Source organism: Macrobrachium rosenbergii, chromosome 12 (genome assembly GCF_040412425.1).
Source record: "Macrobrachium rosenbergii isolate ZJJX-2024 chromosome 12, ASM4041242v1, whole genome shotgun sequence".
Lineage (NCBI taxonomy): Eukaryota > Metazoa > Arthropoda > Malacostraca > Decapoda > Palaemonidae > Macrobrachium > Macrobrachium rosenbergii.
In genome coordinates, this window is record NC_089752.1 from 5,715,501 (window position 1) to 5,732,200 (window position 16,700).

A 16,700-nucleotide genomic window follows, 5' to 3' on the forward strand; every position below is an offset into this window, starting at 1 on the left:
CTTCAAGTAAAGTTATAACACAACGGAGGTCTATGCTGGTAAATATAGCACGCAGTTTCGTATTAGTGAGGACTAATTCTCTTCCGAACACTGGGATCGAGACACAAGGCTGCCTGAATGCTGAAAATTACTTACTTAACCTAATTCATAATTACTGCACTGGAATAGTTGAGTGTTGCTAAGCAATATTAATTATTCTTACACTAGACTTCATAAAAATAAATTGGTTATACCAATCGTAGATGGTGGCAAAGAGGGAAACAATAGAAAGGTTGAAATATAGGGGGAGAAATATTAGCAAACAGCAGATACTGTCTTGGTTTCAGACTTACCATTACGTGGTCTGGGAAACCCTGGTAACCTGGTAATGTTCTAGGAAACCCTGGTAATGATCTGGGAAACCCTGGTAATGGTCTGGGAAAACCTGGTAACCTGGTAATGATCTAGGAAACCCTGGTAATGGTCTGGGAAACCCTGGTAATGGTCTGGGAAATCCTGGTAATCTGGTAATGGTCTAGGAAACCTGGTAATGGTCTGAGAAACCTGGTAATGGTCTGGGGAACTCTGGTTAGGGAATCGCTCATGTTCTTATACGAAAGTTCATTGCAAAGTCTTGATGATCATTTGTAGTTATAAATTAAATCTTTAGAGATATAACATTTTGCCCTCTCCCTGAACTACTGACAAATTCTGGCTATACTCTGTCTGCAGTCTACATTTTGCATTGTTCAGTAACCTCATTTTGACCGGTCCTGGTCGTTTTGGCTGGAAGTCATTTAGGCCATAACATCCAAACTGGCAAACTGGCCGAAATGGGTGTATATAATACTTTCTGATCCCTGAAGAGCTAGTACTAAACACGCCGTCCCCAAGGAACTTCCGCCATGTCTTACGGCCTAAACCTCATATGGCCTAAAGTTGTGACGGCCTGCCAGGTTCACAGCTGGAAATAATATGGCCTAATCGTCCCGAACTCATTTTGACTACAGAACTGAAGTATTTAATCACCGATCCTGTTTTGCTGGAGTCTGGTTAGCTTCGATACTTGCAGGAGGGAGCCGGGTTTTTTCTTTCAAGAGTTAGAATTAACTCTGTTTCTTGTAAATCCTCCTCTTCCATCCACGCCCTGCCCCTTGGTTTCGATTCCTGGTCGTTTCGGCTGGAAGTCATTTATGCTGTAACATCCAAATTGGGAAACGGCCGAAATATGTGTACATAATACTTTGATACCCGAGGGGCTAGTGCTACACACAGCGTCCCAAGGAGCTTCCGCCATGTATTACGGCCTAAACTTCATGCAGCTTAAAGTTGTGATGGCCTAACAGGTTCATGGCAGAAAATAGTACGGCCTAATCGTCCTGAACTCATTTTGACTACAGAACTCAAGAACTTAGGCACCTATCTGTTTTCCTAGTCTGGTTAGTTTCCATCCTTGCGGGAGGGCAGCTGGCTTTTCCTTTCGGATTTAGAGTTGGCTCTGTTACTTGCAAAGCCTCCTCTCCCATCCTTGCCCCTGCCCCCCCTAGTTTCTATGAAGCAAAGGTTTGCTAGTCACCTTTGGCTCCCTTTTCATAAATCTTAACCTTGAAAAACGAACCTTATTCGATTGAACCTTCGATGCACAGAAAATCTGTTAAAAATGTGCTTTTGGACAGCTGTAAAGCAGAGTTCAGACTGATAACTTGAGCTGTTTAGCCTGATGTAAAAAAAAAATTATCCTAGGAAGCAGATAAAGTTATCACCAATCGTTGGCGCGAGCAAAAACTGAATGCTTATGGCGCGCCTAAAATTACCCACTTGTTCGTTGCCTACCAGTAATAATGGTATTGCCTTTTTTTAAACGTTTGTTGAATCCTCAGTGTATATATGTTACAGGCAGATAGTGAAACCAGGCATTTCACTAACTGCCTGAAATTTCAGGCAGATAGCGAAATGTATTTAGTGACATTTGATCCCCCACAGGTGCTAGTACTAAACACGGCTAAACAGTGACTCACTCACTGTTTCGCTGTGTTTAGTGCTAGCCCCTGGGGAGTCAAATGTATTTTGCCGTGTTTAGTACTAGCCCATGGGGGATCATTTCGCATCTGCCTGATGTTCATGAAATGCCTGGTTTCGCTGTCTGCCTGTAACACACACACCCTGTACATGGGAAGTGAAAATGATTATACACGTATATTTTTTTTATCTTTTATTATAGAAAATATACAATATTTTACATTTTTAATAGCATTACAATCAGAACTTAATCAAAGTTATCTTAACTTTACCAAAGACAAATATAATTTTATCGTACTTTAAGTGGAAAGGTTTGTAAATCCAAACATTAGAGCACCATTTGTGTGAAAACCAAGCTTTATTTAGCTATTTTGTTGTTGGACACTTTGAGGGTTCCCCAAAACCACCAGGTTACGAGAGAGAGAGAGAGAGAGAGAGAGAGAGAGAGAGAGAGAGAGAGAGAGAGGGTATACCTTTCTATTCTTTTTAACTTTTGGTCTTTTGGTGGAAGTGACACTTTTCGAAAGCCATGCTCTGAATGTGGTGCTACTTTGGCTTGTTATCTACGAGTCACCTGCTCCGAGGTGCTAGTACTAAACACCGTATGATAAATGTAAAGTAGACGGCCGCACGAAGACATCGTTTATTAATATAATTTGTTGACCACTCAATATAGAAATGGCTGTAAATAATACTCTGATTCGAGGGGCTAGTACCAAACACGGCGTCTCCAGGGGCTTCCGCCATGTTTAGTACTAGCACCTCTGAGTACAGTAGGTGTGCAGAATAGCCAAAGTAGCACCCCGATTTTTCTGTTATTTAATTTCAATACGTTTCCACGTAGCCACGCTCCTCCCGAAACACGGTAAGGTATAAGATGAACTTTGGAAGGTTTCAATCCACGCGGGAATTCTGGTCAGAATTGGAGAATTTGATAGGCAGAATCTTGCCTTGCTTGTTTTCAAATAACTCATTACGGTATAGCTTGCTATTGCATATTTGTGTCAATATGCTTTATGTCTGATAATGTATAATCAGGTATAATGTGTAATGAAAGTATACTCTGGATATTCAATGATCTTCGAAGTTCGATTTTCTAATGGTACAATGCTGCCTAGTTGGACCGTTTTTCTCTCTTTTCAAAATAGGATTTAGAAACAATGTTTAATAATTTCAAAACTAAATAACTGAGAATTATTTACAATTAGGTAGCTTTGAGAGAAATTTGTATCTTAGTACATTGAAATATATATATATATATATATATGATATAGGTTAGTATATAATATATATATATATATATATATATATATATATATATATACATATATCGATATATATATATATATATATATATATATATATATATATATCATTATCATATAAAGGTAAGAAAAATGATGACAACGTTGTAATATGAAGACGGCTATGATGTTTCTCATACGAGTCCGACAGAACAACACGGTTTTCATATAATTTCATAAATAATTGAAAATTAAAAAAAAAAATGATCGTTGGTTTATGTTGAACCACTTGACCAAAGACCTTCGAAACTCGATGATCCATTCCTATGGATGTGTTTACTTTCAGCACCAGCGAGATGCTTAGGCCGGCCACACACGTGCAGTTTTAACTGACAGTTATACCTGTTCCCTGTATTTACGTCAGTTTAAACTGACGTCAGTTTAAACTGAGATGCACACACACGTACAGTTCAATCCTTCAGTTTTTACAATGGATTCCGAGCAGTACGATCTTGCCGCTCTGGTGTAATCTTTGTGATGCTACAAAGAAAGAAAAAAAAACGAAAAAGCGTGAACAGTGGTGCAAAAAGTGATGCCTCAACCTTCTTTTTCTCCTTGCGATAAGCAGATCTCAAACTGTTAATTTTCATTAAGACAGACTTCTTGGTAGCACCAGGTTCAAGTTCCTCCAAATTCTTTACTAATTTGCCATAGGCAGCATCTTTCTTTGCGCCGTCATAATATTCTTGATTTTTAACTTGCCACAGGCAAGGTTCAGATCGATACAGAGCAATGAAATCAACAATCACTTGGTTTGGTTCACGTGACATCTTCACCTCAACCAACTGCACTCCACGCTAAACACAAATTTTAAACTGAGAACTATACAGTTGCTCAGGTCAGTTAATCCTTTCAGTTAAAAATATTGAAATTTTATTTGTCTCAGTTTAACTGTTCAGCTGTGTTGAACTGATGAACTGAGATACTGAGATACCCACACACGTGCAGTTTCAACTGACATTTATAACTGAACAGTTGTAACTGTCAGTGAAAACTGCACGTATGTGGCTGGCCTTAGAAATAAAATGTAGCTTGGCTACAGTAGCTGGGGCTAAAATGTTCCCAAGAATGCTCATGGTGGCTTATTCTTGATTTGTGTTTGAATGAAACATTATAGGCCTAGTACCTATCGACTGCTCCAGGAGCAAGACCCCATACAACAATAGGCCTAGTTCTTAACAGCGCTCGAACGTTTCTGGTCCCGTGATGACATATTTCACCTCTTTGTAAGTCATCAGTGTCTCGTTTCTTATCTGTCCGACATCAGTGTAGAGCTTCTCGATGACGGGGTCAGTGTACTCCAAGCCTGCCAGAACAGACATGTCTTTCGCGTACTGCCACTGCAGCGTGCTCATGTAGTGGAAGTGCTTAGCGGGGACGCCACTGTTTAGTCTTCTTGCCCTTTCCTCTTCAATTTCGGCCTCCATCTGGCTTTGGTCTGGAAGGACTAGTTCCCTTGTCATGACTTTCATGAAGAATCGTGACTGGAAAGAATGGAAAGGTGTTGTGGGCTTGTGGTTTTATGCTAAATGTTTCCTCATTTAGGAAAACTTAATTGACAATTAGATGGCTAAGGATGTTTTTCTAATTTTATGGGCTTGTGGTTTTATGCTACATGTTTCGTCATTTAGGAAAAGTTAATTGACAATTAGATGGCTAAGGATGCTTTTCTTATTTTATAAGCTTGGGTAATTTTTTTTTTTTCGGTTGTTAATATTCGCAGACAAGTTGCTCTTTCTTTTCAAGCAAGTGACATAACTATGCAAAATAGATTACTGATAATATTAGAGCTCTCCTTTTTCCGTCATGACACTACTCACCTGCAAGTCAAAGAGTGGGAAGGGGTTTATTTTGTAGGGAATTCCAATAAATCCCATGGAGGGCATTTTGGCGTTGATGAGGTGTTTGTAGAGATGTCTGACTTGGTTATTTTCGATCTGAATGCCGCAGTTATCGCTCAGGAAGGGGAAAGAATACTGGTAACCTGATGGAAATAAAGATATATTGAATGGTTCTCTTAAGACCAACCACTAGTGTTCAGTTATACCTGTGTAGTTATGTCTGTGCAGGCAAAACTGAACGTAAGTGGGTTCAGTTTTGCCTGCACAGGCCGACTGTTCAGGCATAAAGATTAAGTATACCTTAGTTTAACCAGACCACTGAGCTGATTAACAGCTCTCCTAGGGCTGGCCAGAAGGATTAAACTTATTTTAACTACGCAGGTATAACTGATCGTTAGTGGCGGCCTTTAGTTGTAGCTTTAATGTAAAAAAACATTTAATAATAATAATAATAATAATAATAATAATAATAATAATAATAATAATAAAGCCAACCACCACCTTAAGAATTCGAATTTTGACCTGTGATTTGCTAGATCAACATCATAACCACGCCGCCACCGAGGGCACAGTGGGAGCTGAATCAGATAGGCTACTGCATATATTGTGGAACCATAGTGGGCCTACTTATACTTATCTATGTTTTTACCTGCTTCCTGCCCCACAGGCAGTGAGCAGACATATTCAATTTTCCTCCTCAAAGGCAGTGAAGTGAAGCACGTGTTGTAAGCGGGAAAACTCACCTGGGAATAGATGATGGCGGGTGGGGTAAAACCATAGACATGGGTACAGTAGGCCTGCTAGATATTTAGTTCCATTTTTGTTAGTTTTCTGCAAAAGAAAACTATTGTGCCGGCTTTGTCCATCCGTTCACCTTCAGATCTTAAAAACTACTTTGGCTAGAGGGCTGCAAATTGTTATGTTGATCATCCACTCTCCAATCATCAAACATAGCAAATTGCAGTCCTCTAGCCTCAGCAATTTTTATTTTATTTAAGGTTAAAGTTAGCCATAATTGTGCATCTGGCAACGATATAGGACAGGACACCACCGGCCCGTGGTTAAAGAGTCATGGGCCGCTGGTCATAAAGCGTTATACCGAGACCACTGAGAGAGATCTATTTTTGTTTTTGGTGGCCTTGATTATACGCTGTACAGAAAACTCGATTGTGATGAAGAAACCGCGCATTCTTTACTCGCTTATTACCTCTGGGGTATGAGCATACTATATATATATATTATGTATATATATATATATATATATATATATATATATATATATATATATATATATATATATATATATATATATATATATATATATATATATTATATATACATATATGTCAAAGAATAGTACAAAATAAGCTAATAAAAACACCCTCCCCTTCTGTTTTGTTTGGCTGATAGATAGGCCTCTGTATATTTTGACCTGTGTAAGTGCCGTAGTCGAGGGATGGCTGAAGATAGGAAATTCAGAGGGTACTTATGACACTCCTAGCAGATAATCCTGCCTAGGCAGTAACTGGTTTACGTTTCTCTCTCTTGGTACAGAACCAGCAACCTGGGATCAAGCCATCGCCCCCACCCCAACGCCCGAGCAGAAGCAATATAAGGCCCCCACACGCTCAGGTCGACCTCACACACAGCTACGACCTGATGAGAGATTGGTCACAAGTTCACAAGTTAAGACGTTTCACCCCCCTCCCCCCTCGCCGCCACGCGGACCGCTGCCCCTTGCTTTGTAACCCAACCACGTGGCCAGTATCATTGAAAACGGTGAAGTGCAACCCTAAAGCGAGCGGAACGCCAATACTGCAGCCCTATATCACCTCAAGGGCGCCCCTTCATCACTCCACCGATCTACGACTGCCAAGCACACCTTTGGTGGGCGGTCTTTGTCTCCAAACCACGTGGACCCTTTACTGGAACGAAGCCCCGGTGTCAACAATAGCGCTGGATACTACTGTAGGACAGTAAAGTGCCCTGAAAGATTTGCTTAGTCACGTTGCTTTTGCCCTTGTGCGTTCATTAGATTTCTGGGCCAGTGTCTTTGCTTTCCCCTGAATTTCTTGGTCCAATCCAGGCCCATGTGTTTTACTGCCCCTTACTCAAGTCACTAGTCAAGCCTCGAGGTTGACCTTTGGCACCTTCAGTGCACCCTCGAGCAGAAAGCATTTTCCAATTCCGGCATCTGGCCGTAACCTGTGTTCCATATTGTTTCAGACGGACGATAGTAGCGGAATCCTCCTTGGCTCTGTTCCTGGCAACCCCAAGCTGTCCCTCCCCCACCCTTGGAGGAATTTCAACTGCAGCAGCAATTTAACTTTATTTGATTCATTTTCCTTTGAACTTGTCTGTTATGCAAATATACCAATTTTTGTACCCACGTGTTTCACGCATCTTCCCTTTGAGTAAGAGCCCTAAGCTCCTGTATAACTCCTTTTGTTTTCTGTTTTATAGGCTCCTGGTTATCTTACAAGGTCACTGTAGAGTAAAGTAATGAAATTTGAGACTTAAAATCTACCTGCACCAGGAAACACACACACACACACACATATATATATATCTTCTTCTTCTTCTTCTTTTAACGTGCTTTTTTCCCATTTTTGTATGGGGTAAGTACGCGATGCCTTCTTTTGAAGGACTTTGATTTGGCTTTAGGGGTAGACCTGTAGTCTCTGATCGGCTGCCCTGGCGTGACATCGCTTAGACCCCGGTAGTGTATGTTTCATGTATCATACCCGACCCAACGCCCTTTCTTCCCAGCAGCGAGAAGTTGCTGCGCGGGTAGGGCGAGAGTTCGAGACGGTGAGATGTTTGTTATGTTTTTTTTTTTTTTTAGGTGTTGTAGTGGCTTTGTTTTTGTGTGTATTTAGTCTGTAACACCCATTTGCTTTTTAAGCAAACCTATCCGTTGATTACATATATAATCCCGGGATGTCTACGGATAGCAAAGTGTCTGCCTCTCTGATCAGTCGGCTGGATTTGAACCCGCGCCACAGACCTCTACGAAGTCCTGCTGCTGTAAATCTGACTGGAGCCATCGAGGCTCCACACACACACATATATATAGAGAGTATATATATATATATATATATATATATATATATATATATATATATATATATATATATATATATATATATATATATATATATATATATATATATTAGCCTAACAGATGGGAAGTCTACTGTAGGTTTAAATCCCCCAAAATGTCGTTTGTCTTTATCTACAGTATTTCTAGGCTACATTGCTTGCTTATAATGCATGAATAATAATCATTACTTATAAAAATCTCATAATCACGAGTCACTAAAAAGAGAAAAAACACACCAATGTCACTGTAAACATGTATCTAAAATATATACAACGAGACCTGTTGGAAACCTGCTCAACTCTCCTTATCAGTCTGATTGACAAGAAGAACGGAGCAAGTTCTCGAAAGCCCTCGTAGTATATATTTTCAAACATATATTTAAACTCAATTAGTGTGGATTTTTTTCACCAAAATTATTATTAGTATTAAGCTTAGAAGTTTTAATTTCAAAGCATACTCATTTTGATATACTCAGAATTTGTCATTCGAACAAACTTAGAATTACGAAAAAGATTATGTCCAAAATCTGCAGTGTCTAACCTGTGCAGTAAAGGATGAAATCTGCCTCTACAAATGTCCCGTCGATGAGTGTGAAACCGTCACTGGAGGCTTTTACTGCACCTTTCACCTGTTTGATATTTGGAGGCATTTCGGATTTGATTGGGAAGGCAAGTTGTGCGACAGGATAACCTAGGGAGAAATTGGAATGAAGTTGTCAGATTCTTGAAAAAAGAAAGCTGATCTAGCACACTCAGGATTAATGTAAACTTCACCAAAGGATGCAGAGTTGATCAAGGTTTGATATTAGTATGCATGACTATGTTGGTTTCATCGTGTCAAGTATCACTGTAAACTCGGAACGCTAATTTAAGAACCTTTAGGAAAATTTGTCATTACTAGTACAAATCTTATACCACATACATTTTGTAACTTTTTCCTTACTTCCTTCTCCATAACATCCCCTCCTCACATTCCCAAGAGGCTGATTTACAAGGTCTCCTCAATGCTATTCCAAGCGAAGGAAGGATTTTTGCCTGCTCACCCAAAACCCCGAACGTACTAGTACTACCATCTATAGACCTTGTATAGTACCTTGTGCTTTTCTTTACTGCCCATGCTTCTTAGGCATTTTGTCATGGGAGTTGTGCATTAGTCATTCCAAAACATTCACCCTGTCGGCAGTCACTCTTCGCAAATTCCAATCTTACTTATTAACTAATTGAATAAAAAGTACCTTCAGTATGAAGTGGCCTTGGTCCTTCATCATCCTGTATAAGTCTTATTTACTGCACTTTCTCTTCTTTTGGAAACACTTACTGTTTAGCTCTTCTAAGGATAAGTATCAACCATATATCGTGAAATTTCCTGTCAAGTGTAAGTGTTCAGACCTTTAACCTTAACCAAAACATTTGCAAAACCTTGAGTATTTTTCGTTGGCCAGGAAACTGGGTGGTGGTGGTGGTTAGGGGGTGGGGTCACAGTTTGGCTTGCAGAAGACAAATTCTACTCGGAATATTTCTCCTTCTATATCGGGCATCGTAATATAACCTTTAGATGTTACTTATATTTCAGAGGCATTTCACAGACACTGACAGAAGACTATTACTCCCTATTTATGGCTTTACTCACGGGTAACTTTGTATCCAGCTATTCTATAAGATTAATTTTGACAATCTGCTCTCTCCTTAGTCCTATGTGTTCCCAAGGCGTTTGCTCTTTAACCTACGCTTGTCCTTCACTGTCAGTCTACCTCGTTGCCTGCCTTGTCTTCATAACCAGGTTACATTGTTAGTTGTTTGCCCCCAGCCTCGAATACCTTTCTCCCTGACAACTCGGATCTCGATAGCTTATCTGAATGGTGATCAAATGATTTAAACAGGTTCAGTGTCTCCCAAGACAGTTTGTATCCAACTGTGTCAACCCTCTTATCCAGCTATTTTTTTAAGGTATTTTACGGTAGTAAAACACAACTCTCTGCTTAATTCTACATAATATTATGGCTATTGACAGTGAGTAACAATATATTACTATTCTTAAGCCCCAGAATTTAGTTTTTTTCAGTGTGATAAGTTCCTTTCTGCGTCCTGGTTTTCAATATTAGATTTACCCATCCCTGTTTGGAAAATTGTTTCCATATCTTGAGTGTCACTTTATTTTCCTTTTTGACAGAAATTAGCAAGTAGCAATATGTCTGACCAATAGCTTTAGAGCCCCCTCCCCCTCATTTTCTTTGTTCAACTCAAACCCGCTTTCTCTCACATAATCTACCGATATTGTTCCATTCAGTTTTGAGATCAAGCAGCATATAATCTCTAGACAGCTACCAGATGGTACGGGCTCGCCTGTTACAAAGCCAATCAATTGTGGATGGTAGTGATGCGCTGGCCATGGCGAATGCCTCCCTATATACCGACAATATCTCGAATTTCGCCCTTTTCGTTCTCCTTGTGTCCCGTCATCGTCCCTCTTTTGACTGGCAGATTTTTTCCCCTCCTATAAGCCTAATGCTCCCACAGATTCACCTTTGAAACTCCTCAGTTTCTTCTCGGCGTTCGAGCGCAAGAAATTTTTCCCTACTCCCCCACCTTTTTAGCATCTGAATGAAAACGAAAAAAATTCTCTCTCTCTCTCTCTCTCTCTCTCTCTCTCTCTCTCTCTCTCTCTCTCTCTCTCTCTCTCACCTGTTTAGCCACTGTGGAAATTTCCAAAGATATGTCTATGCCGGAAAGCCCGGCACCCAAAACCAGCACAGTTGCGCCTGCGAAGGGGGTTGGTTCTCTGTAATTATGACTGTGCATCTGGCGTCCCTTGAAGTCGTCTATGCCCGGAAGTTTAGGCGTCCGAGGGACAGAGTAGTGGCTGAATTAAAGAAAGTTATGTAATAGTTCAGTAGGGACTGCTCTATGAAAGCGTTTGGATATGTGTATTTTGGAAATATCGGAGCTTGCAATGCATTTTAACCACCGCTTTGGAACGTTATAGTCCTCGTTACGTAGGCCTATATCCCTGGATCCCTTAGGGGGTAGTGCCGACAGTGCACCTCATGCGATGCACTGTAGGTATTACTTGAGGTTCTTTGCAGCGTGCCGTCGGCCCCTTTGTAACCTTTCACTCTCAATTTTCCTTTCAGCGCTGGATGACCTCATAGGTCCCAGCGCTTGGCCTTTGGCCTAAATTGCATATTCTGTTCTACTCTATCACCTGGTCTAATTTTGGAGGCCTTTCCGATATCCCATATTCAATCAATGCAACTGTTTAACTTCACATATTGCAAAGATTTACTGTAGGTTCTAGCTAGGCCTACTTACCCGTTACAAACGATGATAGCCTGGCAAATGGTCTGGGAGGTAGTGCCCGCTTTCAGGTCCTTCGCTGTGACCGTCCATTGTGGGAATCCTTCCTCCTGCTCTAGAGGCTCGACCTTTTCGACGAAATGATTGTACTGGAAAGAGGGAAAAAACACTTGAAAACAGTATCTTATATTTTAGATTCTTTTGCACAAAGGTAACCAGTGATCAAACACACACACATATTTATATATATATATATATATATATATATATATATATATATATATATATATATATATATATATATATATATATATATATATATTAGTATTATATATATCAACATTACCTGGTTTAAAAAGTTTACGAACAGGATATTACTTGGTTGCTTGTCTTCTGAATCAACTGCGCTTTAAAAATAAAACTGTATTTTAAGCTGAAAAGTGAGTTCTTTCGACGAGGGACCCCTTAAGTTTTAAATGTTTTTGGAGCAGAACTCCTTTGATGAACATCAAGAGTGGGATATGGCTTAGAAAATTATGAAAGTTATGTATCAGCTTCGAACAGGAAAACAAGACGTAACTGGTGATTCTCCTTTTTTAGTTTTCTGTAAAAGAAAACTGTTTTGCCGGCTTTGTCTGTCCGTGTGCACTTTATTCTGTCCGCCCTCAGATCTTAAAAACTACTGAGGCTAGAGGGCTGCAGATTGGCATGTTGATCACCCACCATCCAGTCATCAAACATACCAAATTGCAGCCCTCTAATATCAGTAGTTTTTATTTTATTTTAGGTTAAAGTTAGCAATAATCGTGCTTCTAGCAACGATGTAGGATAGACCACCACCAGGCCGTGGTTAAAGATTCATGGGCCGCGGTTCATACAGCATTGTACCGAGACCACCAGAAGATAGATCTATTTTCGGTGGCTTTGATTATACGCTCTACAGAAAAACGGATTGCTTCGAAGAAACTTCGGCGCATTTTTTATTTATTTATTTATTTTTTTTTTTACTAAACAGTCTCTTGAAGGACATTCGATAGCGTTGGTAAGATTAGACCTGTCATTTTTGTACCTATACATCGCTTTTTGTTTCGTTAAATGAGCAGCAAAAGAACTTTTTTTCCTTCAGAAAAAAGGCTGTTCTGGCTATTAGTATAAGAGTATGGGTGAGAACCTGTGCTCGGAAAGCCCATGCTTAGAATAGACACTAGACTGAGAGAGAGAGAGTAAATGGCGTACTATAGATTATCAATGAAAAAGTTGAAAGCCTGCTTCCACTTTGTATTAAGACTACGTTACTGAGATCACTGCTTTAACAGGACTACGTATTAAAAGCTTAGTGAGCTTTACGAAAATGACATAAGACTGGCATACAAGTGAAAAATTTGAAATTATTCCACTCCGTTTTTTTTTTGGGGGGGGGGGCGGGTGATGGGGATTGGGTGGAGTTTAGGTATGGTAATCAGTAAATATGGCTTTTGTTTAGTTTACTTTCAAACAGAATTCTATCGAGGTCCCAATCCCGTGACCTCAGAATGGTCTAGCTTACACGATGAAACTGCTTTGTATTGTAAGGGTGCGTCGGCAACTTATTGCACACATGTCACAAACGGGTGGAAAACAAGTCAACGACCAAAAGTGGAGAACGTATCTTTGTATTCAACCGGTCTGTTATGTGTGCGCGATGAGTTGGCGACATGTGTTCAAGGCATGTTCATACTTGCGAAAAGAAGAGTTCACTGCATTTATGTACGTGAATCACCAATTACCTTTATCCTCGGTTCAAGATTGAAATGGTCAACATAATCCTGGAGATACTCCACAACCTTGGAATGGTGGACGAAGGACTCTCCTCCCTTGGGAAATGGGAAATCGGGGAATCCCATAACTTCCTTGGGCAGGTTTGTCCTGGAATAGAAAAGTATCCGGTTAACTGACAGAGAAAGCCTGCAGGACAGGGGCGTCATTTGGGGGCTGGGGGGGTCAACTGCCCCCCTCAAGACTCAGCTTGAACCCCCCAAGACCCAAGTTGCCTCCCCTCCCAAAGCCTCAACTTGGTCCCCTCACCCCCAAGCCTCAAGAAGTAACAGCATGTTTTCTTTTTAAATGTGCAATCATAAATATAAAAAATTTCTCAGAAATATTATGTTTCTTGATCTTCGTCTGTCTACTAGCTACCAGTGATGATATAAAACATGTAGCAGTGGGAGTATATAATTTTTGCTGAAATACCATGCTCATGTGGCTCTCCTGCGCTGGCACGTCCTGTCCATTCAGGTGCGGCTGCCTAACTGATTTGGGGTTGATTAGGCAGCATTTGGGATATTAGTAGGCTGTTGCAGTATGATGCCAACATAAATTTCTTACTTAGCTGACACTGAACCCCCATGCTGAGTTTCACAACAGTGATGTCACCAATGTGCCTTGGTAGTGCCCGACAATCACTCCTTTAATACAGTGCTTAACCATGTTATAAACTAGAAAATACACATCAGCATGCTTAAAAACATAGGAATCCACACTTAGATCATACCCAATTCGACAACTACAAATATTTCTACAAAACATCAACTTGGGTGAGTTATTTTGGCGGCCATCTTGAAAAAGTGGCGCCATTTTTGGATTTTCAATTGGCCAATCGGGCAGATTTGATTAGTATCCCTTGGAGAACAATTGTGCCAAATTTGATGATTGTATCATCATTTGCACGATTCTTCTAAAAAATTACTCTTATCTGACCCACTATTCCCGTTAGGTGGCCAGACTAACAATACTACTTTTGATATTTTTTGGCCTAAATACAAATGCGGCTGTTTTCAGGGACTTGAAAGGGACATAGGAAGTCTTGAAAAGAGGGGCTTGAAATGCTTGAGGCTCATGGTCAGACAGAACTCCCAAAGTACAGGAGACTAAAGTTATATTAGACGAGAACGAGAGATTTTTATTTTGTCCTTCAGGTTTTAGCGATGTGATGTGCAGTCAACTTTGCCTGGATTCTTCAGGTTTAATCCATCCAAGGGATACCCCGTAGAGGGGTAGTGCCGTCAGTGCACCTCATGGGGTGCACTGTAGGGATTACTAAAGTTTCTTTGCAGCGTACCCTCGGCCCCTAGCTGCAACCCCTTTCGTTTCTTTTACTGTACCGCCTTCCATATTCTCTTACTTCCATCTTATTTCCCACCCTCTCCCAACAATTATTTCATAGTGCAACTGCAAGGTTTTCCTCCTGTTGCACCTTTCAGACCTTTTACTACCAATTTCCGTTTCAGCGCTGAATGACCTCATTGGTCCCAGCGCTTGGTCTTTGGCCTAAATTCTACATTCAATTTAATTCACTTCAATTCAGTTTAAGCAAAGTGTCATTGTATGAATGAATTTATAGGATGGAGGGAACGTTACTGGGATAGTGACTGAATGAAGTTAACAATGTGGGAGAGTGGCACAAAGATACAGGAGAGGAAGACTTGAAAGAAAATCTGTAAGGCAAATGGATATGCAGTGCTTTGTTCCATCTTGTCAGTGACCAAGAACCTATTACAAGATTACCCTCCACTCTGTTGTGTGTACAAGGCTCTCTATATTATGGACGCTACATCCGGAGCTAATGGGATAGAAAGTAGCTAGAACTCATAGCAGGAATAAAGTAGCTACGAAAAGAAATTGGGTAGATATAGCTTAGCAAAAGGTCAACTGGAACGTTACGAAGGGTTGGAAAAATACTGAGCCTGAAAAGATCTTATAGGGAAGCTTTTATATAACAATGAATTCGTTCAACTCGGTCAACACACAGCTTGCTTTTGGGTTGAATGCTAGACCATGAGTTTAGACAGAAGCTGGAAGAGGTCAAGGAAAGAATCACTGGACGACTGTAGTTTGTGGATGTGAAAAAGTTTGAGCTTGTTAGTATTTCACAGAGGTAAAAATTGGAGTACCTCGAATATAATGAAGTCGAGAGAAAAAACTGTAGTGTTACAGGTGGAACAAGTGCTTATACCATTTATGAGGATTGTCAACTCACAATGTAAACGATGGAATTGTAGCTAAAAGTGAAAGGGTCAGGAAACGGGCATTTAACATTATCCAGAGCATTATGACAGTAGAGGATGTGTGAGGAATTGGCTAGACCATTCAGATTACCACACACACACACATATACATATATAATGTAGTGACTTCTTAAAGAGTTCATATGGGTAGTTGCAACGTTGGATGAGAGTTTAGGATTTTGCAGACCTTTAAAGACGACGTATTTTATTTTCAAAGAAGCATTACCCCAAAAAATGATTGCTGAATGGTGAAAAGTGAAACTAAGATAACTGGTACTAATTTGAGAAAGATTTACCTGTACATTCGTTATCAATTTAGTAATGATGTTGGTGACCAGAAAGAGAAGCACCTCCGTGATTTGCAACAGTAATCTGCCAGATTTATCGGCATTCCTTTCTTATCAATTTTGTAATAAACAACTAAACGGAATGCAGAAATGCGCGTAGCAAGTGGCTGTTATTAGACCGAGTGGCATTGATAACGAGAAACTTCACTTAGTATCATATAAAAAGCATATTTTTATTGTGGAATAGTTTTTATCGATCTTAGTAATTCGTCTGTAATAAGGGAATTTTTAGGGTAAGTGATGTATTGCTATAAAAGACTACGATCTTGCAGAGTGACTTTGAAACAAAAAGTTACAAAATGTAACTGCTGGGATGAAAGGTAACAGAAAGATACTTACTTGAGATCCCGGTACATGCTCGAGTGTATAGGCAAGCCATTCTCGTCCTTTCCAGTGTTTGGATTATACCTCCAGGTTCCTCCTACACCCGATGCTAGTTCCCATACAATCGGTACAAATTCCCCAGTTGCCAAAACCTGTCGAGCAGCGCATAATCCGGCTGCCCCACCGCCAATAATGCCGACAGTTTTCATGGCTGAAAGAGAAAACGGGTGTTCAGTGTGATGTTCTTAATCCGTTTAAGGTTTTTCATATCCCATTTGACTATAGTTTTTGAAAAGAGTAAATCACAGAACAGTTCAACAGATAAATGATTCTAAGGCGACCAGACCAGAGTTAGTTTTGAAAGGCGATAAAAAGGGTAATCAGTTAGTGTAATCACTTATACAGTTCCATATCATGATCAGGAGTGAAATTAATATATGTACGATA

At 40.1% G+C, this 16,700-nt stretch overlaps 1 protein-coding gene and 1 long non-coding RNA gene across 2 annotated transcripts in view; one reads left to right on the plus strand and one right to left on the minus strand.

Annotated features, from left to right (window-relative positions):
* Positions 1 to 16,700, plus strand: part of LOC136844363 (uncharacterized) — a 263,377-nt gene that overhangs the window by 34,287 nt on the left and 212,390 nt on the right. The gene's annotated exons all lie outside the window — the stretch shown is intronic.
* Positions 3,858 to 16,492, minus strand: LOC136844359 (uncharacterized). Its single transcript, XM_067113392.1, is given in 8 exon segments — positions 3,858 to 4,786; positions 5,123 to 5,286; positions 8,787 to 8,912; positions 8,915 to 8,936; positions 10,928 to 11,105; positions 11,555 to 11,688; positions 13,306 to 13,444; positions 16,269 to 16,492. Coding segments are annotated over 8 exon segments (1,266 nt in total). The 5' UTR covers positions 16,463 to 16,492; the 3' UTR covers positions 3,858 to 4,477.